Raw genomic sequence first — 25,926 nt, 5'->3', positions numbered from 1 at the left:
ACGACTAGTTTTATATAATACAGAAAAGATAGATTGAGCATTTATCTATCTACAAGTTAACCTTTAAATTTCATGTAGATCTCTAGAATGGTAAAATAAGTCGCGAGAGCGATCGGAGTCGCAGAAATTGACTAGTGTTATACCACGCCCACCAAGAAGTAAAAGGTAGGCTTTTAAATGTTCGTGTGGAACCCTAAAATGGTAAAATAATAACACTTAACGGCAATGACCATCGCGGTCGACGTTTTTTGTCGCCGTTCACAGATAGAAGTAGGAAAGAGAAAGTAAACCATAACATGATAAGAATCTTACTATTTGAAGAGAAATTTTTATGACTTTGTTATTACTGACAGCCTCAGTGGCTGTTTGCTCACTGCCTTACTTCTAATGGTCGCTGGTTCGATTCCTCGCACACAAACATTTATATTCATGTGTATGAGTGTTTTAATGTATCGGTGTTTTCAGTTCAATGTAGGTTATGTATGTGTTTACAATAATGTACAGATGGCACTCCAAACCGGCGGAAGAACTTAAGGCCAACTCCCGCCTGACAGATACGACTTTAGTCCGAGGGCAAATATAAATTTTCGCCCGCGTAAAATTTATAGCCTATATGTTATTCTGATGGATAAGCTATATTACTGTAAAGTTTCATCAAAATCCGTTCAGTAGTTATTGCGTGAAAAGTAACAAACATCCATACTCACAAACTTTCGCGTTTAAAATATTTACTAGCTACTCACCCCGGCTTCGCAGCGTGTTTTATACATATAAACCTTCCTCTTGAATCACTCTATCTATTAAAAATATCGCTTCAAAATCCGTTGCGTAGTTTTAAAGATATAAGCATACATAGCGACGGACAAACTGCGACAACGACATGGTTTTATACTATGTAATGATAAGGTTCAAAATTCAAACCCGAACAAAGCAGGGCAAACAACTAGTCTATGATCTGTGATAATATTGTTGTTTTGCTATTTCGCTTGTTGTTTTTCTTATCGCTATGACTTGTTTTTCTTGTGAAATAGCAGTTTATAACGCCAATAAATTATAGTAATAAAAACTGTTTTTGTAAATCATCGATACACTTCTAGACTAAAATTATAATATGTATATTAATAATATCTAGTGGTCAACTAGTGGTCGAAACTAGTAATTAATTTAAATTATAATTTTGAACATTATTAACTGTAACGACGTGCGCCGAAGGTGGCACCGAGCGTGGCTCCTACGTGTGCTCTTAACACTGATGACTGTGGCGACAATGGCTTCGTCATGGTACAGAAGAATAGGCGCATAAACAGGACCAACCGAAACCACTGTGGCACTGCACCCACTGGCCCAACATCCTATTTTTTTTTTGGAAGTATAAGTGGAAGATTATAAGATGTGATGAGGTCAGATCAGTTAGCCCATCGTGACATATCAAGGATTTATCACTGTGTGAAATTTCGTACTCCTTTCGAGCAATTTTTGAAAAATGTATACTAGCTGACCCGGCAAATGTTGTTTTGATAGAAACAAAGTACTAATTTCATATTAAAAAATAGGGGTTGACACTATTGCTATTAAAGTTAGAAGTGTGAAAATGTAGGGTTGTATGTTTGAATGATTATTCATAAAAAAATATCCAAATAATAAAAAAAAGATTTCAGGGTTGGACACCCTTGTCACTTAGGTGTAAAAATATACATAACAATTTTCTAAACTACCAAGTACCCATTACATAAAATTTAATTAAAATCGGCTGTGCCGTTTCGGAGAAATGCCGGTTATTCCGTTTCGGTAAAGTATTTCACATATTTCTACTAAACTAACACTGCGACACGAGAATTTTATATAGACGGCAACGGTGGCCTAGTGGTTTAGCACACCGTCATACTTCCGATGGTCACGCGATCGATTCCTCGCACGGCACAAACATTTGTATTCAGCATTCATGAGTATGATTGTTTGTATACGTCTGGATGTTTTCTATGTATATTATGTATCTAAAAAAAAGTATGTACTTATGTATTTATATCAGTTGTCTAGTACCCATAACACAAGCTCTGCTTAACTTGGTACTAGATGGCGCTGTATGAAGTGTTTAATAATATTATATCTATATATATAACTCAAAGGTGACTGACATAGTGATCTATCAGCGCTCAGCCCAAACCACTGGACGGATCGGGCTGAAATTTGGCATGCAGGTAGATGTTATGACGTAGGCATCCGCTGAGAAAGGATTTTGATTAATTCTACCCCTAAGGGGATAAATTAACGCGAGCGAAGCCACGGGCAAAAGCTAGTTATATATAAAATTTATATTAACTTAGGTTAAGATAGTTTTTTTTATATGTAAGTACATTATAACAAGACTGATATATGTTTTTAACATTTTCACTCGTATAATTATCAATGTCTGCGATAGGTAAGAATGTGGCGATAAAAAAAATTGTCACGGACTTTGTGTCTTGTGCTCGGTATGGTCTAGTAGCAATGTGATAGTACTAAAGTTCAATTATATCGTCTTTATATTAACTAAGGTTATTTTGTGATAGGTATATTTTTTTATATAAGTAGTGTTTTTTTCATATAATAGTAATGGACAACAAGCTGACGGCCTATTAGAATCTTATTAATATTATAAACACAAAGTTTATATATATATATAAATGGATATACGTATAATTAGTAAAAATCACGGGATCTTACCACGTTTTATATTTATTTGCTGAGTTCCCGATATTTCGACAGTGTTTCAAGTTTTCCCGTGATCATGGTGGTTGAAACACTACCGAAATATCGGGAACTCAGCAAATAAATATAAAACGTGGTAAGATCCCGTGATTTTTACTAATTATACATATAAATAATGACCGCGTCAAGTTTAAAACAGTATATATAAATGGATGTTTCTTACTCTTTCACGCAAATACTACTGAACGAATTTTGATGAAACGATACAGTAATATAGTTTAATATTACTCTATATACTGTGCTCTGTATTCATTAGTATGATTGTTTGTGTCGGTCTGGGTGTAAATAATAAATAAAATTGGAGTGTCAGTTTGTAATATTGAAATAACCATTTTTTACTACATGCATATGAATATAAAAACGGTACATACACCAATATATTTTTTTTACAATTTTTGTCTGTCTGTCTGTCTGTTTCTTCCGGCTAATCTCTGAAATGGCTGGACCGATTTTGACGGGACTTTTTTGGCAGGTAGCTGATGTAATAAGAAGTAACTTAGGCTACTTTTATTTTAGAAAAAATATTTTAATTTAGAAATTTAAAGTGAAATTCCACGCAGACGAAGTCGCAGGAACAGCTAGGCTATCATAAGACCCGTCACTTTGTATGGATCAGAATGTTGGGCTGTAAAAGAGGACGGACGAAAGGCGTATGCATGTGGCAGAAATGCGAATATTGAGATGGATGTGTGGGGTAACCAGGAATGATAGAATTAGGAAGGTGTATTTACGAGAAAGTTTAAAAGTTGCGCCAGTTATAGACAAGTTGCGAGGTAACAGATTGAGCTGGTATGGGTTTGTCATGCGGAGGAACGAGGATCATGTCTTAAAGAAAGTCTATAATATGAACTTGGATGGATGGAAAAGGAGAGGACGCCCTAAAAAAATATGAATGGATTGTGTGAAAGATGATATGAATAAAAGGAGAGTATGCTCAGATATGACGGCCGATAGAGACCAGTGGAAGAAAATGACATACTGCGCCAACCCCAAATAATAGGAAAAAAGCAAGGTAATGATGAGTACTTTTATTCTAGTCCCTGCAAGATAGGCCCATCTTAATGTAGGAATCATATCATATATATGTATTATTTTATAATCATATATATGTATTATTTTTCTGTATCTATTTGTTATAATTTTTGTTTTTCTTTTTTTTTCTTTCAATTAATTATTAAAGTGCACCGCCTTATTATCTCTGATCAACGCGACTGTTGACTGGTAGAGAATGCCATCAGGCATTAAGTCCGCCATGTATACATTTTTGTGTGCAAAACAATAAATAAATAAATAAATACATAAAAGTTGTTACTTAAATAACGTACTATCATACGCCTTGTATTATTGCCCTCAATACCCATCATATAAATACGAAAAATCAAATCTTTCGTCTTCATAATGTTATTAATTATTGGAAACCGCCATGTGTTATCGAATAATTCCAATGCTTATCTATATAAGGTCATCAGCGATCGATGACTAACAGGACTTATGGAGTTGTCTTTTGACTAATGAATTAGTGCTAATTGGCAGTTATATTCACACATTTCAACTTAAAAATGTAAAGTTACAATAATAATTAAAAAGAGGAACTGTACGAGATAGCATTGTAAATTATTTCGCAACACTAACATTTTATTTTAAATATCATATATCATTCAAAATCAGATCGCATTTGGTCATCAAGAACGCCACGCGTACTTATTTCAATCATTAATCAATTAAGTTTCTTTTTTTTTCGGACTACTCTAATGCTGTTGGCCGCAGATGGCCTTTACAGCTTCACCGGACGATAGGGGGCGAGTGCAGAGGGCACTCCAAACCCGCGGAAGGACTTATGGAGCGGCTGAAAGCCAACTTCTGCCTATACGACTTTAATCTGAGGGCACCACTAGGGGTTCGAACCTCGGCTCAGGCCGTCGTAATATCGATCCCCGTTTGAATTGGACGGGGGATCGATCGGTTTCGCATTGAAAGCATATATTGGGTAACAAAGGTGTATACAATTTCATATAAAATTCGTTAATGTAAAATTGTGAAGTAAAGGTGAAAATGAATTTCGACTGTCTTGGATCTGATCATTATGGACAAAAAGTTATAATTGAAACTAAGGGATCCAAAGGGACTCAAACAATTACATGCAGACAAATAACACAAAAGAATTTGGCACGTTTTAAAAATAAAATTGAACATAAAATATCTAGTGTCATAGTACCTCAATATGACCCGGACATTGTATGTGAACATATTTTTAATTTAATTGAACATGAAGCTAGCAGTGAATTTAAAACAAAAACCTTTTCAACTAGTGTAAAATCAAAGTTTTGTGACTGGGCCACGTTTGGTATTTATAAGTCTAGGGCTAATCTTTACGAACTTTACGAAAAACGAAGCTATATATCCGATCCCTTATTTCATGAACATGTAAAATCTTATTCGAAAATATTTAAAAAGGTTTGTCATACAGCTAAGTCTCTCTATTTAGGTAAAATAATAACTAAATCTAAAGATAAAATAAAAGCCACTTGGAAAGTAATAAATAGCGAAACTGGAAAAGTTAATTTTCAAAATAGTAAAATAGCTTTAAATATTAATAACAAATTGGTAAATTCCGACACAGAGGTCGCGGATACATTCGAATCTTATTTCACTAATATTCCATTAATTACGACACAGGCTCTAAAATCTTCCCCGTCTGCTGCTGAAACTTTACTAACAGACAATGTTAGCAAGTCATCAGCTGTATTTAACTTTAGACATACATCATCAGTAGAAATAATGAAAATATTCAAACAGCTTAATAATAAAAAAACAGAGGATCTATGGGGTATATCTGTTAAAATACTAGATAGTATAATGGAAATTATTGCGCCCTCTCTTGCTTTTATTTTCAATAAATGTATAGATGAAGGTAAATTTCCTAACATAATGAAAATTAGTAAAATCATACCGCTTTTTAAATCTGGAGATAGGAGTGACCCAATAAATTATAGACCTATATCTATACTCCCAGCACTCAGTAAAATTTTTGAAAAAATAATCCTTATGCAGCTTGTCAGTTATTTCAATTTAAATAATTTAATCCACAATAGTCAATTCGGTTTTTCCAAAGGTCGTTCAACTACAGACGCAGGTGCAGAGTTGCTTAGACACGTATTTGCTGCATGGGAAACTAAAATGGATGCGATAGGTGTTTTTTGTGACCTTTCTAAGGCTTTTGATTGCGTTGATCATAATACATTGCTAAAAAAACTTGCTTTTTATGGCGTCAAAGACCATGCTTTAAATTTAATAAAATCTTATCTATCTGATAGAATACAGAAAGTGAAGGTTAGCAACGCTACGTCTGACGGGTCACTTGTGCAAATGGGTGTACATCAAGGATCTATTCTCGGTCCTTTTTTATTCCTAGTTTACATTAATGATCTCCCATATGCCATGCAGGATAGATGCGGCATAGTATTATTTGCAGACGATACTTCATTGATTTTTAAAGTTAATAGAATGACTAATAATTATGACGATGTAAATAGTGCTTTGCGGCGTCTCCTGCACTGGTTTACAACTAACAATCTTATGTTAAACGCTAAAAAAACAAAATGTGTTAATTTCTCTCTGTCTAAAAGTTTTAATACTAATTGCAACATAAAATTAAATGACGAATCTCTCGAATTTATAGAATCTACTGTCTTTCTAGGAATCACACTAGATAATAAAACACAATGGGGTGCACAAATTCAAAGCCTTGCAGCGAAACTAAGTTCAGCAGCTTTTGCCGTGCGTAAGGTTAGACAGTACACTGATACTGATACTGCTAGATTAGTCTATTTTAGTTATTTTCATAGTTTACTCTCTTATGGAATATTACTATGGGGAAAAGCGGCAGATATTAAAAATATATTCATATTACAAAAACGTGCCGTTCGAGCGATCTACTGTATGAAGAGTCGTGACTCATTAAGAGACAAATTCAAAGAGGCAAATATTCTCACCGTTGCTTCTCAATTTATATATTCAAATATCCTATATGTTCATAAAAATCTTGACTTATTTCCAAAAAACAGCAATATTCATAATATTAATACAAGATTTAAAGACAAACTTGCTGTCCCCAAGTATCGTTTAGAAAAAGTTAATAGGTCTTTTATGGGAATAGGTATAAAAATTTACAATAAGATACCAAAGGATATGTTGGAATTACCCTTAAATAAATTCAAAACATCTGTTAAATCATATTTACTGAGCAAAGCCTATTACTCACTAAACGATTACTTGAATGACGAGTGTGCATGGCAATAGTTGTTCATGCACTGAATTTTCATTTAATGTTAGACATAGACACCTATATAAATATACATTGTAAATAAACTGGCTTTAAAAAAAAAAGTAATTCAATTGAGTTTCTTGCCAGTTCTTCTCAATTGGATCTATATACCGAACTGGACGGTAGGGAAAAAAATAAAATTATAATGTAAAAATTTGACGTTCATAAGCGGCTAAAATGTCCTACATGAATAAATGATTTTTGAATTTGAATTTGAATTTGAATTTAAATAATGAAACTTTTTTTACATATTGTTCGTAAGAGTATTATTACTTGCGCTGCTCATTGCCAGACACTTAGTATGGTCAGAACCCTCTGCCGGACGACAACACCCATGTTACTTGCTCGTTCTTCTTGTGATGGGACAGCTTTCAGAATGAACGGTAGATTAAAGAAGTATTACTATTCAAAAGTCAAAAATATATATTTTTTAAAATTACATATTGGATTATACCAATTAGATAGTACCAAATAGGTCTCCGCTCAGCATATGTCGTGACGGGGTGCCACGAAGCTGGTCTTGATGAAAGTTTTCAGTAATATACCTTATCGATTGGGTTCAAATAGTTGATACAGAGGCACCCACGCTTACGACTTTATACAAAGTGTATCTCTGTATTGCCGCGATGTACAACATTGGCGTCATATCAACCTATTTATTTACCCTTTGACTTTATTAATACGTCAGACAATATTTATAACTTTGTCGATTAATTATATCATGAAAACGTTGTTTCTTCTTCATTACATAGTAAAAAACAAAGTCGCTGTCGCTGTCTGTCCGTCCCTATGTATGCTTAAATCTTTAAAACTACGCAACGGATTTTAAAGCGGTTTAATTAAATAGATAGAATGATTCTAGAGGAAGGTTTATATAATACATGTACACCCGTGCGAAGCCGGGGCGAGTAGCTAGTAATAATTAACCTATACATTTATTTTTTATAACGCGTTACAATAGAGTGGAGAGTAATGGAATGTACTTTTTTTCATGGATAATGGTATGGTGCACCCGCCTGCGCTAAAGGTTTACGTTGGCGGGGCACTAGTGGGAGATGATAAGATGAGCATGAGGTCAGGTCAGTTAGCCCATAGTGACAAATTCATAAAGAATGTTTCCAGGGGGGACGGCGTGAAGGTAATGGAGTGTTACACCCGTCTGCACTATATACTATTAGTGCAAGCGAGAGTAACATACCATTGGCGCTGGCGGGCTACCAGTGGAGGATGAGCTCAAGTCAGTTAGCCCATTGTGATGAAATCTCTTGTTGTCCAGAGTAACTGCGTGGAGATCGACTGTCACGGTACATTGCTAGCATTCCTACTCCCCATTACTAATATTTTACCCCCAAATTGGGATACGAAATGAGGTTTACATTACTAATCCCCCTGTAATTTATATTTTCTTAACGCAGTTGCAATATCACTTACGTAGTTACGAGGTTAAGTGAATATATCTACCGGTCACTGACCTTGTTATGTTTGCCAACTTGTTTACAAGAGAACTAGTCTCTCAAGAGTGCTATGAAGTTATAACTGACGCCCTCACCGGTAGAGCCATTTAGCACACCGATACTTCCGATGGGCTCAGGTTCGTTTCCTCGCACGGTACAAATATTTACGAGTATTTAATAATCTAACCCAAAAATGTCAAAAAAAAGTTTCATTACACTACCTTCTTAAAATGCACGCACAAATATTTATACTCATGAGTATGATTGTTTGTATCGGTCTGAGTTATTTATATTAATTAAGTAAGAATTTACAAAAAATAAGTATTTATTTATTTATATCAATTGTCTAGTACCAATAACATAAACTCTGCTTAGCTTGGGATTAAACCTAGTACCATTATTATGTAACCTGTACCTTTTATAGCAACTTAACCACAATACCAACTGTGGTTAGTTGTAATGATGGATTATCTCGACATTTGTGGTTACCCATCTACTTGAAACGATTTTAAACTGATAATTGTTGGGCGTCATTGCTTCGTGGTTCCCCATCCTAATTTAGAACACAATTACGAAAGTCAGAGGGGAAAGGGTATTGTTAGTAACGACTGTTGAGCCTATTGCTAGCAATGTACTATGTTAGGTTGACCTCCACGCGGTAATAGAAATAGAAATAATCTTTACTCAAATAAACTTAATATAAGCACTTTTGAATAGTCAAGTTTTTTTTATTCTACCGGTCATTCGGAATGCAGACTCGTCACAAGAAGAATGAGCAAAAAACTTGCTCGCTTTTAATTAAATATTGATTTACTTATATTTAATTAACAACAAGGATTAGGCATGCGACAATCAACATAGAAACCGCTACGCACTTACTACGGTTCCACCTGGAAACTATTGGGATAAATTCCTGATGAATTTCTCACGATGCGATGGGCTAACTGACCTGGCCTCATACTTATCCTATCATCCTGTACTGGTGCCCCGCTAGCGTACACCGTTAGTACAGGCTTGGGCATCATTCCATTATCATCCATTAAAAAAAAGTTACGCTAGTCAAATCTAGCCATTAGCACAAAAGACCTTCATGTTTTCAACCTCAACTTCTACCCTGACTGACCGGGTAATCGTGAGTTCAAATCTGAAATACATACATAAAACTTCAAATGTCTATTTCTATTTTTGACTCTCCGGTGATGGACACCCCGGTAACAAACCAGAGAGAATGACAAGACTTCGCTGTAGGCAGTAGGTTTAGCTACTGACATATTGGATTATATTAAATTCACATTGAAATGTGGAGATTGCCTTATTTAGACGTAACTTATTATAAAATACATAAATATAATTTTAACATATTTGCACCTAGTATTTGCAGAACAAAATATTTTGGTATTATTTTATATATATATACCATATCACGGCAGACATATAAAATCCCCAATTTCACACATACATTATATATTTGATTAGTTGTAACCACATTATTTATTTATTCTTTATCACATTTGTATGTATGTTGTTTTGCTTCGTTGAATAACAAATTTTTGTTACTCAGTCATAATATGAAAATAGTATGGAAATATCAATAAATACATTTATTCTAAATACATACATAATATACATTGAAAACACCCAGACCGATACAAACAATCATATTTATTAATGTATCGTGCTAGGAATCAAACCCACGAGCATTGGAAGTAAGGCGGTGTGTTAAACCGCTAGACCACGGAGATCGTCACTATATTTCACACTCCCAACACACGTCAAATTTCATTAACATCTGTTCAGCCATTTACTCGTGCAAAGGTGACATACAGTCAGACAGACAAACTTTCGCATCTGTAACATTAGTATGAACGTTTTTAATAGACAGTTAAAAATTAAAAAATAATTGTGAATGTTAAAAAAAATTACTAGCGTCCGAGTCGAGACGTTGCTTAGACGGCCGATCATTTGCACAATACAGTCTCACAGTTTGGCAATTTCTAAAACATGCAACACTTGTGAATAGGGTTGCCACTTGGAATATAATAACGTATATTGTTTTTATATACTTAAATCAAATCAACCGGTTTTCTCAAGAGACTATAGCATGAGGTTTTTCAAGAAACTTTAATATACCCGATATCAAGAAGGATATATTAAAGTTTCTTAAGGGTCGACAAAGAGTACGTGACACCCCTGGTGTCTAAGGCGCCCATAGGGTACGGTATCATTTACCATCAGATGGGCCGTATGCTTGCTTTGTTTGCCACCGTAGTAGTATAAAACAAATCGAAAATTATGATATATATGTAGGACCTTTCGTCGTAGTACATCGTATAACGTCAATTTTTTTTTGTATTATAATGCTTCTCTATCGTCCAGTTCAGTATACAAATTCAATTGAAAATAACTGGGAAGAAATTTATTAGACAAACTACACAGCGCCATCTAGTCCCAAGCTAAGCAGAGCTATACATATATGTGAATTAATATTATGAAACTAATAAGCTGATATTGTCTGTGTGGCCTCAGCAGTGACGATGGCAATCTGCCATGGTAGCGCCGATACACCACACCCTTCGGCCAGTAGTCCTTCTTCATGAAGGTGAGAAACATGTTGGTGGTGACCCGGGCCAAAAACGCCTTGAAACTAGCGTTGTGACTCGACTCCTATCTCACCCTCAATGTCAGAGAGGTCTCTGCTTCAATGCGTTTGTGGCCCAGGTCACCATCAACATGTTTCCCACCTCGATGAAGAAGGGTTCGTATATAATCGACAATGTCCTTTTTGAAGACACATTCATAATGTATATGGTACATAGAAAATATATAATATAGCGGAATTAAAGGAAATAATTTAGATCCATTAAGTAAATACATAGTAAACACCTAGACCAATATAATGAATCATATTTATGAACAATAATATTTACACCATGCGAGGAATCGAATCAACGACTAGCGGAAATTAAGGTATTATAAACCGGTAGACCACCGATGATTTATGGTAGAGTTGCCAACCGTCCTGTTTTTCCAAGGACATGTCCTAGTTTTTCTAATGTCCTGGGTTGTCCTGGATAGTTTTTAAGTAGCGTCCTGGCTTTTTAAAACGCCCTGATAAGATCATGTATTATCAAAATTCGCGCGCCATTTTTACAATGGCTGCTCGAATTGTAGAGTTAAATATTAAAGACTGATTATTACCATTACTTGACGACCTCGGTGGTCTAGCGGTCTAGCACACCGCTTTACGACCGATGGTCGCGGGTTCAATTCCTCGCACGGCACAAACATTTGTATTCATGAGTATGATTGTTTGTATCGGTCTGGGTGTTTTCTATGTACAATATGTATTTATTTACAAAAAAAAATCTATGTATATGTATCAGTTATCTAGTACCCATAACACAAGCTTTAGCTAGTTTATCTTGGGTCTAGATGGTGCTGTGTGAATTGTCCTGAGATTATTATTATTATTATTATTATTACTTGAATTTTATTAATTTAGCCTATTGACATAATATAATTATAACAAGTATATTACTGAGTCCTGGTTTTAAACTAAATTGCCCTGGGTTTTCCAACTTCAAATCCTAGTTTTTAAATTTGGTGTTGGCAAGCCTAATTTATGGTCTAATCTAAGATGAATATGCATGGACTACAAAATCTTTAAAAAATACTATATTCTGACAACTCAAGAAAACAGTATAATATTGTTTTGTTTTTAGATAGGTGTCAACCCTACTGGTGGGAGAGAGGTAAGGCTGTTTTAGACTATTTGGTAATGAGGTTTGAGTTAGCGGCCTGCAATATGGTATACGAAATACTGTTTATTAACCTTGTCTTGGTCAAAATAAATCTAAACATTTGTTTTTAGTTTACGTGAGTAGGAAACAAGCTTACGGCCCACCAGATGGTATACTTTATTTATGTATTTCATTCAGGCAATTTCAAATTATTTATGTAACAATATTGACCCATATAGATCTTACGGACCTTTCTTATTTTATTTTTTACTAGCTACTCGCCCCGGCTTCGCACGGGTGTACTTGTATTAATATATAAACCTTCCTCTAGAATCACGCTATCTATTAAAAAAACCGCTTCAAAATCCGTTGCGTAGTTTTGAAAGATTTAAGCATACATAGGGCCCGACAGACAGCGACACCAACTTTGTTTTATACTATGTAATGATGATATAATAATAATAATAATAAATAATATAATAATATAGTCTTTGGGGGGAAGGGAGTTAGTAATAGCCCACATTACTAACTCCCTTCCCCCCCCCAAAGACAGACCTGACTGTTGACCCCATTGCTACGCGGTACCCCCTGGGAACAATCGTGACAAATTCCTAGTAAATTTACTACTCCATTATCATCCATAAAAAAACTGCTTAAAAACTTTGTGTATCTGTATGTTAAAATTGCAAAAGGGAACCTGTTACCTGATTGCCAGCTGGCGCTCAGTAAGGACAACCGGTACTAAAAATGTCTCTATATATATAATTTTCGAGTTATTATACTTTAAACCTGTCTTTGTAAACGAATAAAGTACAATATTAATAGTAGCTTTATAATATTGACGACCTCGGTGATCTAGCTGTTTAACACACCGCTTTACGCCCTATGATGACGGGTTCGATTCCTCGCACGGTGCTATCATTTGTATTTATGGGTATGATTGTTTGTATCGGTCTGGATGTTTATTGAGTATGAATTTCAAAAATTATTTATATCAGTATATTTTTATTAAAAAATTTAAAAAAATCATTTAATTTTATTCTGACAAGTGATCTTATAATTTCCTTAATATTTATCATTCAAGTGTTAGCTAGTACATATTTTGTATATTGTACTGATCGCCATTCAATATTTCTACTTATATCATTTACAATATTAAAATGGATTATTTGAAATCGATACGTCCGTACATTCATTACGAATCAGTAACGGATAGTGGGTGATTAACTTGAATTGAACGATTCACTTTCATTTCGTAGTCATTTAAAATAATAATAGCCTTACTCACGTCAACAGATAATGAATATCGTATAACTACATTGTTGAAGGCCTCGGTGGTCTGGCGGTTTAAAACACTGCTTTACGTCCAATGGTCGCGGGCTCGATTCCTCGTACGGTGCAAACATTTGTATTCATGGATATGAATGTTTGTATCGGTCTGGGTCTTTTCTATGTATATTATGTATGTATTTACAAAAAATATATATGTAATACCCATAACACAAGCTCTGCTTACCGGTGAATATGTCACGATGAGCAAACTGACCTAACCTCATGCGCATCTTATCATCCTCCACTGGTGCTCTACCAGCGTAAACCGATAGAGCTGGCGGATGCACCATTCCATATCTATGTAAAATTATTATGAAAACATATACATAATACCGAGAATGTAACACAAATCTACGCATTGAATTATAAAAAAACATCTATAAATAAAAAATAGTTTAGTTCCGTAGCCATTCTGTGGCAATACATGAGGAACTACTATATTCCTCCATATATTTGACCAACAATCGAGAAAGAAATCTTACTTATAAAATAAAAATGGCGCCAAAGTCACAGCGTCACCACGTGACACATATGCGGTAATTACAATGACCTTGTACAAAATTATAACAAGAATGTATACGACCTCCTTCACAAATGCCATTTCTCACAATAATCTATACCTTTTCACTGTGAAGTACCAATCTATATATTTTTTACAGTGAAGTCGTCTGAACAATGTTGTATTAAGCTAAAATTAGTATCTTTTTATTGTAAATAATAATTCTTTCACGTCCATGCCTACATTATCGGGTTGAAAACTGAGTTGTTTTATTAAAGAAAAATACAAACAATATAACAAACCAAGATTTGTTAATTTTTTTTTTCTAATATATAACCTCAAAAATACTGAAAGAATTTAAAAATTCTTTCGATTCCATCCGGGTAAAATATGAGATGTTTTATTTTTTTTTAAATAAAACATCTCATATTTCACCCGGACACTATTATAACGAAATAAGATTTGTTTCTTTTTTATAATACATAACCTCAAAAACACTTAACAAACTGCAAAATATCTTTGACATCCATGCCTACACTATCTGGGTTTAGGTGAGATGTATTATTAAAAAAAAACAGACAATATTATAACGAAATAAGATTTGTTTATTTTTTTTTTTGTAATAGATAACCTCAAAAACACTTAACGAACTGTGAAAATTCTTTCACCTCCAAGCCTACATTTTCTCGGCGAAACATGAGAACTAAGATTTTTTTTTGTAGAGGATAACCTCAAAAATGCTGAACGAATTGTAAAAATTCTTTCACCTACATTATCAGAGCGAATCATAAATGTATATTTTATAAAAAAATAAATAGATCCGTACAATGTCTACAGCTGTCTAGTCGCACACATACATTTATATTCGTGTATGATTTTTTGTATTGGCCTAGGTGTTTACTATACTGTATGCTAATTAATTTATTTAAATATGATCTTCTGGCAAACTTGTACATTAATAATTAAAAATGTCTAGTCATCTTTGCCGTAGATTACACACATAGACACTATACAAGTGAATTACTATGAAATCCCATGCATTATCGGCATTTAGTACGTATGTTAAAAGTTTTGCGAGTTTACCGCTAGATGTCACTGTCGTCTATTATAAATTTTTCTAGAACGCGCTGTTAAGATTTTTTCTCGTAGAATGACCCGGCTGCGGCTGTGAGCGAACGGTAAGACCTTACTTCATAGGATCATTTCTATAGTAAGTTCTCCAACCAGATCTCCCAATATGTGAGGTCACACCAAACCACGATGAGGAGACGTGGCGCGGTGTCCTGAGCGTGAGTACTGGCGATGGTGGTTCACCGTCAGCCATCGATGATCGTTCGCTCCCTTCGGGGAGTGTGGGATACTGTCGCTTTCTGAGTGGTTTTTTTAAACATTTTAAATTATAAAGACAACCATTTTCTAGGAATCATTTGTCATCTTTAAGGGCTCTACGGCAGTATGTTAATTTAAAGATTTTTGTTTTATTATATAATAAAAAATATTTTTTATATATACTTACCCGTTTTAAATTTGTCTCGCTCATTATTAATATGTATAAAATAATAAAACACCCAGACAGATATAAACAATCATACTCATGAATACAAATGTTTGTGCTGTGCGAGGAATCGAACCCGTGATTTTAACCGCCATGGTTAAAATGCAGCAGAAATACAGGAACTCAATAAAAAAAATATATAAAACGTGGTAAGATGAATGATGGATGAAGAATAATTAATTACGGTAATAAATCTTTATTACCGTAATTAATTATTCTTCATCCATCCCCAATATGGGTTAGTCACTATCCCCGTTAGTACAACTATTTTTTTTATTTTGACCCCCTTATATTTTTCACATGATATAAAAGGTAGCCAAAATACAATTTATTTAATATATCCTTACTATAATTGTATTTATAGTAAGGATATATATAATTTATTTAATATAGCTTTCGCATTTATATTATTAATATGTATTTGCGTGCTAACGAAAACATATGAAAATTAGTTCTGAGTTTTACTAATTATAAATTCGTAACTAACATCATGATAAAGTCGTGAGTTTGACCTTGTATAATACCTACCAATACACATAAACCGATAAGAGTATGTATTTATTTGGATATTCATTATTTTAGTAATGTACCAACATTATTACTAAAATAATAATAATAACTTATTATTATTATAGTATCGAACTTAAATTACAATAATTAAATCCACTGGACAATTCACACAAAGTCAAATCAAATCCAAAGGACATCAGAGCCTGTGTTAGGGGTACTAGACTACTGATATATGTATGTAAGTATATATACTTAGACATATTTTTTTGTAAATATTGTATTTAAGTATTTATACAAAACATGTCTAAGTATTAAATACATAGAAAACACCAAGAGACCGACACAAACAATCATACTTATGAATATAAAATGTTTGTACCGTCCAAGGAATCGAACCCGCAATTGTCGAAAGTAAAGCGGTGTGCAGAACATCTCCGACCAACCACCGAGACCGTCATATATTTAAAGTTATAAGCAAATCTTATTCTGCAGTAAGTAATTTAGTAGATATTGAAGTTTTTTTATGGATAATACTGGAATGGTGCACGCCTAAGCTAACTGTTTACGCTGGCGGGGCACCAGTAGAGGATAACAAGATGAGCATGATGCTAAGTCAGTTAACCCATCGTGGCAAACTCGCCAAGAATTCGTCACTATGGTTTCCAGGGATTACTGTTGGAGGTCAACTTGACATGGTACATTGCTAGCAATAACATCATCAGTCCACATTGCTAACAATCCTTATTCCCCTCCAATTCAAGTACTTATGCACACTACAATAGCTCTGTGATTGAAGATTTTTTTCGACCTTATATGTGTCTTCCCTCGGCCTTTCGTTGCCCCCGCAAAAAGTTTAATATTAATACATTATTTGATAAATAGTAATTATCAGTTATCATTGCATTAATACTATGATAACGGTATTGATATTATTTTAAACAGGAAAATGTATCAAATTATAATAGTAGCAAATTATAATAATTATACCATACACAATTTATCATTAATTATCTCTATTTAGAAATTAGATAAACAAAATTATTTTATTATCAATTGTAGACAAGTTGAAGGGGAACAGTGAATTAAATCAACTAATAATATAATATAATAATTCATTACTAGCTACTCGCCCCAGCTTCACCTATATATATATATGAACATTCATATAGAATTACTCTTATCTATTAAAAAAACCGTTTCAAAATCTGTTGCATATTTTTAAAGATTTAAACATACATAGGGACAGACAGTGACTGCAAGTTTGTTATATATTACGTAATGAAGTGAAAATATTTTTTTTACTATTGAGGGCTTTGGATTAACATCAGGTGCTAAGACATGAAGCATTGCCAACTTCATGTTGACCTACACATATCTATTGTCCTTTTTTAAAGTTCACTACATAGTTTTGTTAAGGATACGAATTGAAAGATATTCTTAAGAGTGATGGATTTTACCTCCTCAGAATAGTTTTTATTACCTCTCTTATTTACATTGCTATGCTTGAAAAGATACATGTGTAAGTAGGTTTCGTGTATGAAACCCATATGAAATTTATAGCCTATATGTTATTCTGATGTATAAAGTTGATGTGTACTGTCAAATTTCATTCAAATCCATTAAGCAATATTTGTATGAAAGAGTATCAAACATCCATCCATGCATATCCACAAACTTAAAGCAATAAATATATTCAATAAATGTTGTTCAGCATTACATATTTAGGATTTTGTGTATACAAACAGCCAAATAGTAGAATTGATTTTATCCTTCTTCATTTACATTTAATTATAGATGTAACAATTATCAATCAATATTGAGTTTAATTGTTCTAGGACATGTGACACCACATTTATAACAGTATTATTACACTGTAATTATAGACAATAATGGAAATTTGTATCTACTCCAACAAAACTGGACTTATAATTATACATATAATACAAGCCAATAGCTTTGTTATTCAATTGTACACATTTTTTTAAGCTAATGCAAGCTAATGCATGACCTGATGATAAGTGATTGTTATGCTGCCGCTTATGAGCACCAGCAAGACTGGGTAGTGTGTTGCCAGTCTTTGAAGAAATAAGCTTTTTTTACTGGATGGCTTGTAATGTAATTTGACATACTTATTGTAAACAAACAAGCTTCGGCTCTCCTGATATTCATTGCTTACTGCCATCCATTTCTCTGACAACTGTGTTGCCTGCCCTTTATGAAGGAATAAACTCTTCCTATACTGCATCGGTTTTGAAAAACCATTGGTAGAAGGTGAATTGAATTATTCGAAAACAGATTTGTAATCTCCACCTATTTACAAAGAGGATACAATGGATACAGAAGAAATATATTAAGATATTATCTAGAAAGAAATTAAGATATGGGTAACAGTAGTAATTAAAGAGGACACAAAAGAAGCAGAGGCAAACAGACCAAAAGATTGGAAGATGACATCAGGAAGGTAGCAGGGAAAGTTTGGACTCAGAGTGCAAGCGACCGAACCCTATGGAAATACTTGGAGGCAATTGGAGGTAAAAAGGTAATTGGAGGAATACATAGGCCTATGTCACATGACAGACTGTTAACATACAGATGTGGAAAAAAAAAAATCTAGACCGCAGTTACTGCTGTAAATTTGTAGCGTAATGTTTTGAACAGTAAATAAAGACTTTTATTATTATTATAGTAATTAAAGAGAAGAAAGAGAGACAAGAGAAGAGAGGCTGTATACGAAAAAATACAGTCTAATACATCAAAGGCCTCTCCTTTGTATGTATTTTAAAAAAAGAATTATTTATTTATTTATTTATAGCCTTCATGCTGACAATCATCAGCTTGTCCTAAGACATAGGCCTCCTCCAAAAGACTCCAGATAACACCTTCAAAATTAATATATACGAGCAGTTGCTTGCCAAAATACATAGCTAAAACCAATTTCACATACACATTTCGTTCCTAGTGACGCAAGGCTGGATCTATGATAAATTTTATTAGCAATTCTGTTTACCACACATATTAATCGATTCTATGAACACATCTAGGGTCATTAAAACGATATAATTTACGTAATAGACAAGTTTACAATCACTTGAACCCGCATAATGTTTAGAAGGGGATAGTAACAGTTTGTTGGACAGAATAATGATAGAAATAGACTCACCGCTTTTCGGCAAACTCCTTATAACATTAACTGCTGCGTTAAATTTCTCTTCTAAAGACATTTTGGCACAATAATAAACTTCAATAAAACACGGACACTATTTTTTAATAATAAAACATGCACTTTGAACCTGGTAACTATAAATTCACATCACACACATTAGATTCCCATAAGAATTAATGACACCTTTATTGAACAGTCGTAAATATTTTAGAAATGTACGCAGTTTAGCGACGATATCTAGTAATAAAATTATAAATACACGACAAATATAATGAAGAGACAAACACCAAAGTTAACTACGACGAGACGACTAAATACATTTAAGAGATATGAGAAGAGCGACAAACAAATTAATATGCAAGAAAAACAATACTGATTGATACTGACTGACTTGTACCAATGAGCGGGGCGAATGAGAATTCCTGACATTTTCTGATTATTCGATACTAGTTTTGACAATTCTAACACTGACACTGTCATCCGAATTCTGACATCGACTGTAGTTTTACGGTTATAGCAACATAATGTAACAAATAACATTAAAATAAAAATATGTGTAACAGTCTACTCGTATAATAATTATAACGTGGTTGGAAAATGTTTGTTTTTCCGAAAATGTAAGAGAATCCTTATGCGATATGACGGTCTCTTGTACCTTATTATTCTAATTTTTGTTTTTACTTCTGGCGCAATACAGAGTTAATAAAATAATAAATAAAATAAAATATCATCCTTTCTTTCTCATTCTCAATTTTATTTAGCATATTTGCGAGATTTCGGTTATTTAGCAATTTATATTTACATACTGGCAACTCCTGATTGTCATTGTCAAATAGAATTCGATATAATTTCTTTCGAATTAAAAGAAGGTAATAAATCCAACATAATTCCCCAAATCTTAATATATAAGTGAAAGATATTAATTGTGTAGTGTGTTAAAGTGATTTCAAGATTTGTTATTCCATTATTTACATAATTAGTATTCGGTGAAACTAAAACCGCGCCTGTTTTAGCGGCATATATTTTTTTAACAAAGTGCGATTTTTATTCTACCTTTGCCATTATTCATGTGTACTATTAATATATAAATAGATGGGGAGATATGTTCTGTACATACAGCGATAATCATTGAATTTTATGTGTTCAATTTTGATTTGTGAATAGCGAGATTTTTTTTTAACTAATATCGACCCTTTCCGACTTTGTAGAATTTGAGCCGAGCCCTATTATAGTAGTGGATGAGACTATTCCTCACATGTACATAAACTACAAAATCCGTACTTTTTATAAGTACTTTTAGAATATAAAATGATCCATTAATTAAATATCACGATAGCGATAAGTGCATGAATTGTTCATCTCAAATTCCATGTCAGTGAAGTAACAAACCAAATTTTTAAAACACTACAGTATAAAAAAGTGCCTTTAATGAAAATTAGGATCTTTGTTGGTTTAAAATTTAAGTTTATAGAATTATGTGCTGTAAAATTTGTCTATATGTATATATTTGTGCATATACATTAAGTTAACCCTAAAATGTACCCAACCTATAAGCTAGTGTTAGTATTCATGAAACTGAACAAGTACCAAAGAAGCAAATTGATTATGTAGATACTATGTATCTATATAATATATATATTGAGAAATATAAATAATCTTTATTTAAACTTTTGAATTGTGATATTTCATCACAAGAAGAATGAGCAAGAAAAGTGTGTTGCTCTTTTAAACAAATGTTGTACAGCATTATATTTTTAAGATTTTCTGTGAATTTTCTGCAAACTGCTAAATAGTAAAATTGATAAAAGTAAATAAACACACATTAATTTTCTTTTTTACTTTTGTCAAAATATATTGTCATATTTCTGCACAGTGTGTCTTGTGGAATGTTTCTCAGTTTCATAATAATTACCTTTTAGCTCGGTATATTCACTAATTATTTTACATATTAGGAACCACCCATATAAAAAGAGATAGAAATAATTCGTAGAACATTTTAGTGTTTTATGAACATCATAGAAATAAATAATCTTTATTCAATGTTAAATTCTTGGTAAATTCGCTATGATCGGCTAACTGACCTGACCTCATACTTATATTTTCATCCTCCACTGCTGCCCTCTTAAGCAACATCAACAGCAACAACCATATCATTATTATACTATTAAAAAAAAGTATGGTTAACAGGGGGGAAGGGAATTGTCCCCATTGATAGAAATGTACCAAGTGTGTCAGGCAGAACCCCCTTATCCTCCTATCCTCTCCTTAGAAACCATTGTGGTAAATTGACCTGACTTCACACTCATTCATCATTTTAACTTAAACCATTAGTGCAGGCGGGTGCATCATTCCATTATCATCTCATAAAAAAAACTTGCAACACTAGAATATTTACAAAAAATAACTATTTCCTAATAGGTTTTTTTTTTTACAGATTATATAATCTTCCAATCTCAAGATAACTGACACAGCAGACACAAAGATGCCAGAACTGACAGAGCTGGACAAGGCTACTGCCTCCATGACAGAGAAGCGCAAGGAAGAAACTGCATCATCTGACAGCGACTCAGATGACACCATTCCAGAATTGGAGGATGCTGGTATGGAGTTGCTTACAAAAAATTTTTTCTCTTTCCGTCTTCCATCAGCCCTGTAATCAGATTTATTGATATTTTTTTGGAATATAGTTCTTTTATGATAAAGCTTCTAGATACAAGTGATGATGTATTCCACCTGAAGAGGGCCAAATATAAGTACTCCTTATATACAATAAAAGGGATGCATGTCAATGTACAAAAACTATCTAAAATAAATCTTATTCTCCTTGTAATAAAGTATATATCAGCAATTGCATGAGTGGTGATGTGAAAAATGCTTGCAATTCTTACTAATATTATAAATGGAAAAGAAACTTGTCGGTTTATCTCAAAAGTACTGAACCATTTTAAATGAAATTAGGTACACTGATAATGTAGACCCTCAGAAAGGACATAGGCTACTTTTTAATGCAAAAAAGTAGCATTTCTTTCTGTGGTTTCGTCATGTTGAAGAAGAAAACTAGAAGTATGTAGAAACTTTTATCTTTGGCTTTTTTGTGATAAATCATTAAATATTTTTTCTTTATTTCTACAAAGTCACTATTACTATTTAACGCGCGCACGAAGTCGCCGGCACAGCTAGTCAAAAATAAATCTCATTTTTATTATATAAAAGTATATTTGGTGATAAGAAAAATAGTAATACTTCATAGATAAAATGTATATCGAGCCTCGGTGGTCTAGTGGTTTAGCACACTGCTTTACTATCCGATGGTCGTGGGTTCGATTCCTTGCTCGGTACAAACATTTGGATTAATGGGTATGATTGTTTATATCGGTCTGGGTGTTTTCTATGTATAATTGGTATTTATTTACAAAAAAAAAAATCCATGTATTTCTATCAGTTGTCTAGTACCCATAACACAAGCTCTGCTTAGCATGGGACTAGATGGCGCTGAGTGAATTGAGATGTTATTATTATATGTGTAATTATGGTTAATTATTCCAGGTGCACCAGGCACCGGGGGCATCTCCAACCCAATCGCTGGCATTGATATCGTATCAAAGGCGAAACAATCGCGAGGCGAGAAGAAAGCCCGCAAGATCATGAGCAAACTTGGATTAAAACCCGTTAGTAATCTTGTGACATAATGTTTTACAGCATCGACTTAGAAGGAATAGGTTGTCAGTTCGAATCTGGTTTACACCATAAAATGATTCTCAATTCAAATAATGACACCATTACTAGCATAGAAAACTTGGAAACTATCATACATAATAAAAATAAGGATAACAGTCCATATGTTAGATCTCTATACCCTCCTATGACACATATTTTACTATAGATGTAAAAAACAACATAATCACCCCGTAGAGATGGTTATCTACGCATCCATGTCCAAGTTTAATTAACCTTTCTTGCCTTATAACTTAATATCTGTTTATGTTTGGAATATTCTTGTGGTGCAATAAAGAATAAATAAATAAATAAAAATAAGGTATGTGACAAAGACATAACCATTGAGGCATTCTAATTCTGCAAGCAGATTCGATGTCACAAAGCCTATTATTTCACAATTTAATATTTCAATATATACATTTATTTGCACAATAAACTAAATTTAATCTTAAAAATACAAAATTCATTGAATGACTCATAACGATTCTTCTGAAACACCTGACCAAAGTCAACATGACAAACAATGACACATTGCTGAAGAAATTGGAGTTCTGATAAACAAAAAATCACTTTTAATTGCATTACAGGTACAAGGCGTCAACAGGGTCACCATCAGGAAGTCAAAGAACATACTGTTTGTGATCAACTCACCAGATGTGTATAAAAATCCACATTCTGACACATACATTGTGTTTGGCGAGGCCAAGATTGAGGACCTGTCGCAACAGGCCACCATGGCGGCAGCTGAGAGGTTCAAGGCACCAGAGAGTGCTGCGGCCGGAAACGACTCCACAGCTACGGGCACGGTGAGTGTATAGTATATTTTTCCACAGATTATCTATAGCAATTGGGGGCCATCCGAAATTAAAGTAAATTTAAACATTTTTATCAACCTTGATGGTATAGGTGTTTGAAACACACTTTACTTCCGATGGTAGTAGCTTGGATTGCTTGCCCAATGCAAAAACTTTATTTATTTGTTTTTCACATGGTACATGATATATGATATCTATACATATAAAATTGGAGTGTCTGTAGTATTGAAATAACGGTTTTTACTACATAAATATGAATATAAATTGTGTGGTATTTTGGTGTATGTACCCTACATACACCAAAATACCACTTTGTACAATTTTTGTCTGTCTGTCTGTTCTGTCGGTTTGTTTGTTCCGGCTAATCTCTGAAATGGCTGGACCTATTTTGACGGGACTTTTATTGGCAGGTAGCTGATGTAATAAGGAGTAACTTAGGCTACTTTTATTTTAGAAAAATAAAGTTAATAAACTCCACGCGGACGAAGCCGCGGGCAGCTAGTTAATAATAAGAACATAAGACATGTGATACCCCTTAGGGGTACCGTGATTGCATTGTTGTAACTATATACAATTACATTGCAATAATTAGTTGAAGTTCAGAATTAAATATAATAAATAAGTTGTTGATACAATTTCATTATAGAAATTATGTAAAAAAGCATGTTAAACAATATACTACTTCAATAATGAAGTCATACATTGGTCAGAGTGATTTATATAAATTTAAGTATTTCTATCAATTGTCTAGTACCCATAGCTCAAGCTTTGCTTAGCTTGGAACTAAATGGCACTGTGAATTATCCAGTCTTATTATTATTAACTTGTTTGCTATTCCAGCTACTTGAGAAAGTGGTATTGAATTGAATTTATTATTCTTCTTATAGACGGTAGCGCCGATAGCAGAGGAAGAAGATGAAGAAGGTGTAGACGAATCTGGCGTGGATGAAAAGGATGTGGAGATAGTGATGTCTCAAGCGAACGTCTCACGAGCCAAGGCCGTGCGTGCCCTCAGGAACAACCAGTCAGACATTGTCAACGCCATTATGGTGAGTAATAACAATTTTTACAACCCACAAAGTAATTTTTGGTATCTGTGGAATTATTGTAGAGAGTTAATTTTTTTAATATACTTATATGGTTATATTATATACTTATACAGGTCACCAAAAAACTACTTCATTCATTACTTCATTAGCTTTATTAAGGATTAATCTGACTACTTGTTACATATGAAACATCAGTTACAAATAAAAAGATTTATTACTAAAAAATATATGTTACAAATATTTTATTACATAATCATATAATAATATTACAATACAAATCATTTATTCAAATAAACTTCAAAAGCACTTTTGAGTAGTCAGTTATTTTTTTTAATATTTTACATATCTGTCTATGTATTAATTGTTGAACGTGTTATCTGTTACAGGAGCTGACAATGTAAACAGTAGTCACAATATTCACATTACTAGCTTTAAGTACGTGTTTCATGCCGCGGCTATGCCTGCGCGCCTACCGATCCAAAGTTGGCCTCAGGATGTGTGATTGATTGGCAACATACGGAGTGTATATAGCATTATTTACTTCATTACAATAACATTTAATTGTCTCTCTGTGTCTTATTTTACTATATTATACACCTTATTCACTATCCTTTTGAACTTTTTTACGAGCGCAATATACTACAGAAACTCCCTATGTACATAATTACTAATATTATAAACGCGGTAGTTTATGTGGACGGTTGGATGGATGGACCTTTGTTACTCTTTCACCAAAAAGCTAATGAAAGCATTTACAATAACATAGATTATATGTGAGAATATAGAATTGCTATAAATTTCACGCAGGTGAAACCACAGGCACAGCTAGTCCTATAAACAGTGCACTGAACAAGTGACACCCTGGGGTTTTAGGCTTTGGTAACCGTTGACCATTAAATGGACTGTGTTTTATTGCCACCACTGGTAAAAAGAAAACACGCTAGAGAAACGACGAGTGAGATGTGGAGCGTTTTTACTCATTAAGAAAGCGCACCACCGAAACTCCGTTGCCGAAGTCAA

At 33.5% G+C, this 25,926-nt stretch overlaps 2 protein-coding genes and 1 non-coding gene across 6 annotated transcripts in view; 2 read left to right on the top strand and 1 right to left on the bottom strand.

Annotated features, from left to right (window-relative positions):
- The window catches only part of LOC131855283 (acyl-CoA-binding domain-containing protein 5), a 31,830-nt gene extending 12,101 nt beyond the window's left edge, over positions 1 to 19,729 (bottom strand). For all 3 annotated transcript variants that reach the window (XM_059206533.1, XM_059206534.1, XM_059206535.1), the window contains exon 1: positions 19,323 to 19,729. In XM_059206533.1, the coding sequence (XP_059062516.1) occupies positions 19,323 to 19,383 (61 nt within the window). In that variant the 5' untranslated portion in view covers positions 19,384 to 19,729. The remainder of the gene's footprint in view (positions 1 to 19,322) is intronic.
- Positions 15,278 to 15,476, top strand: LOC131855407 (small nucleolar RNA U3). The gene has a single exon (XR_009358112.1). It is a non-coding gene; the product is annotated as a small nucleolar RNA U3 (small nucleolar RNA).
- A 401-nt stretch (positions 19,730 to 20,130) lies between the features above and the next one.
- Positions 20,131 to 25,472, top strand: LOC131855277 (nascent polypeptide-associated complex subunit alpha). 2 transcript variants are annotated; one of them, XM_059206524.1, is made up of 6 exons: positions 20,131 to 20,194; positions 21,760 to 21,925; positions 22,872 to 22,993; positions 23,630 to 23,848; positions 24,745 to 24,906; positions 25,293 to 25,472. In XM_059206524.1, the coding sequence occupies exons 2-6, from the start codon at positions 21,808 to 21,810 to the stop codon at positions 25,305 to 25,307; spliced, it is 636 nt and encodes a 211-aa protein (XP_059062507.1). In that variant the 5' UTR covers positions 20,131 to 20,194; positions 21,760 to 21,807; the 3' UTR covers positions 25,308 to 25,472. The 2 variants fall into 2 exon arrangements, with proteins under 2 accessions (XP_059062507.1, XP_059062508.1); XM_059206525.1 differs by lacking the exon at positions 20,131 to 20,194 and adding an exon at positions 20,222 to 20,360.
- Positions 25,473 to 25,926: the final 454 nt, after the last annotated feature.

The sequence above is a fragment of the Achroia grisella genome, unplaced genomic scaffold (assembly GCF_030625045.1).
Source record: "Achroia grisella isolate CSIRO2021 unplaced genomic scaffold, CSIRO_AGI_Agris_v1 utg1360, whole genome shotgun sequence".
Lineage (NCBI taxonomy): Eukaryota > Metazoa > Arthropoda > Insecta > Lepidoptera > Pyralidae > Achroia > Achroia grisella.
The sequence above is the reverse complement of the archived record's forward strand: the minus strand, read 5'-3'. Positions and strand labels throughout refer to the sequence as shown.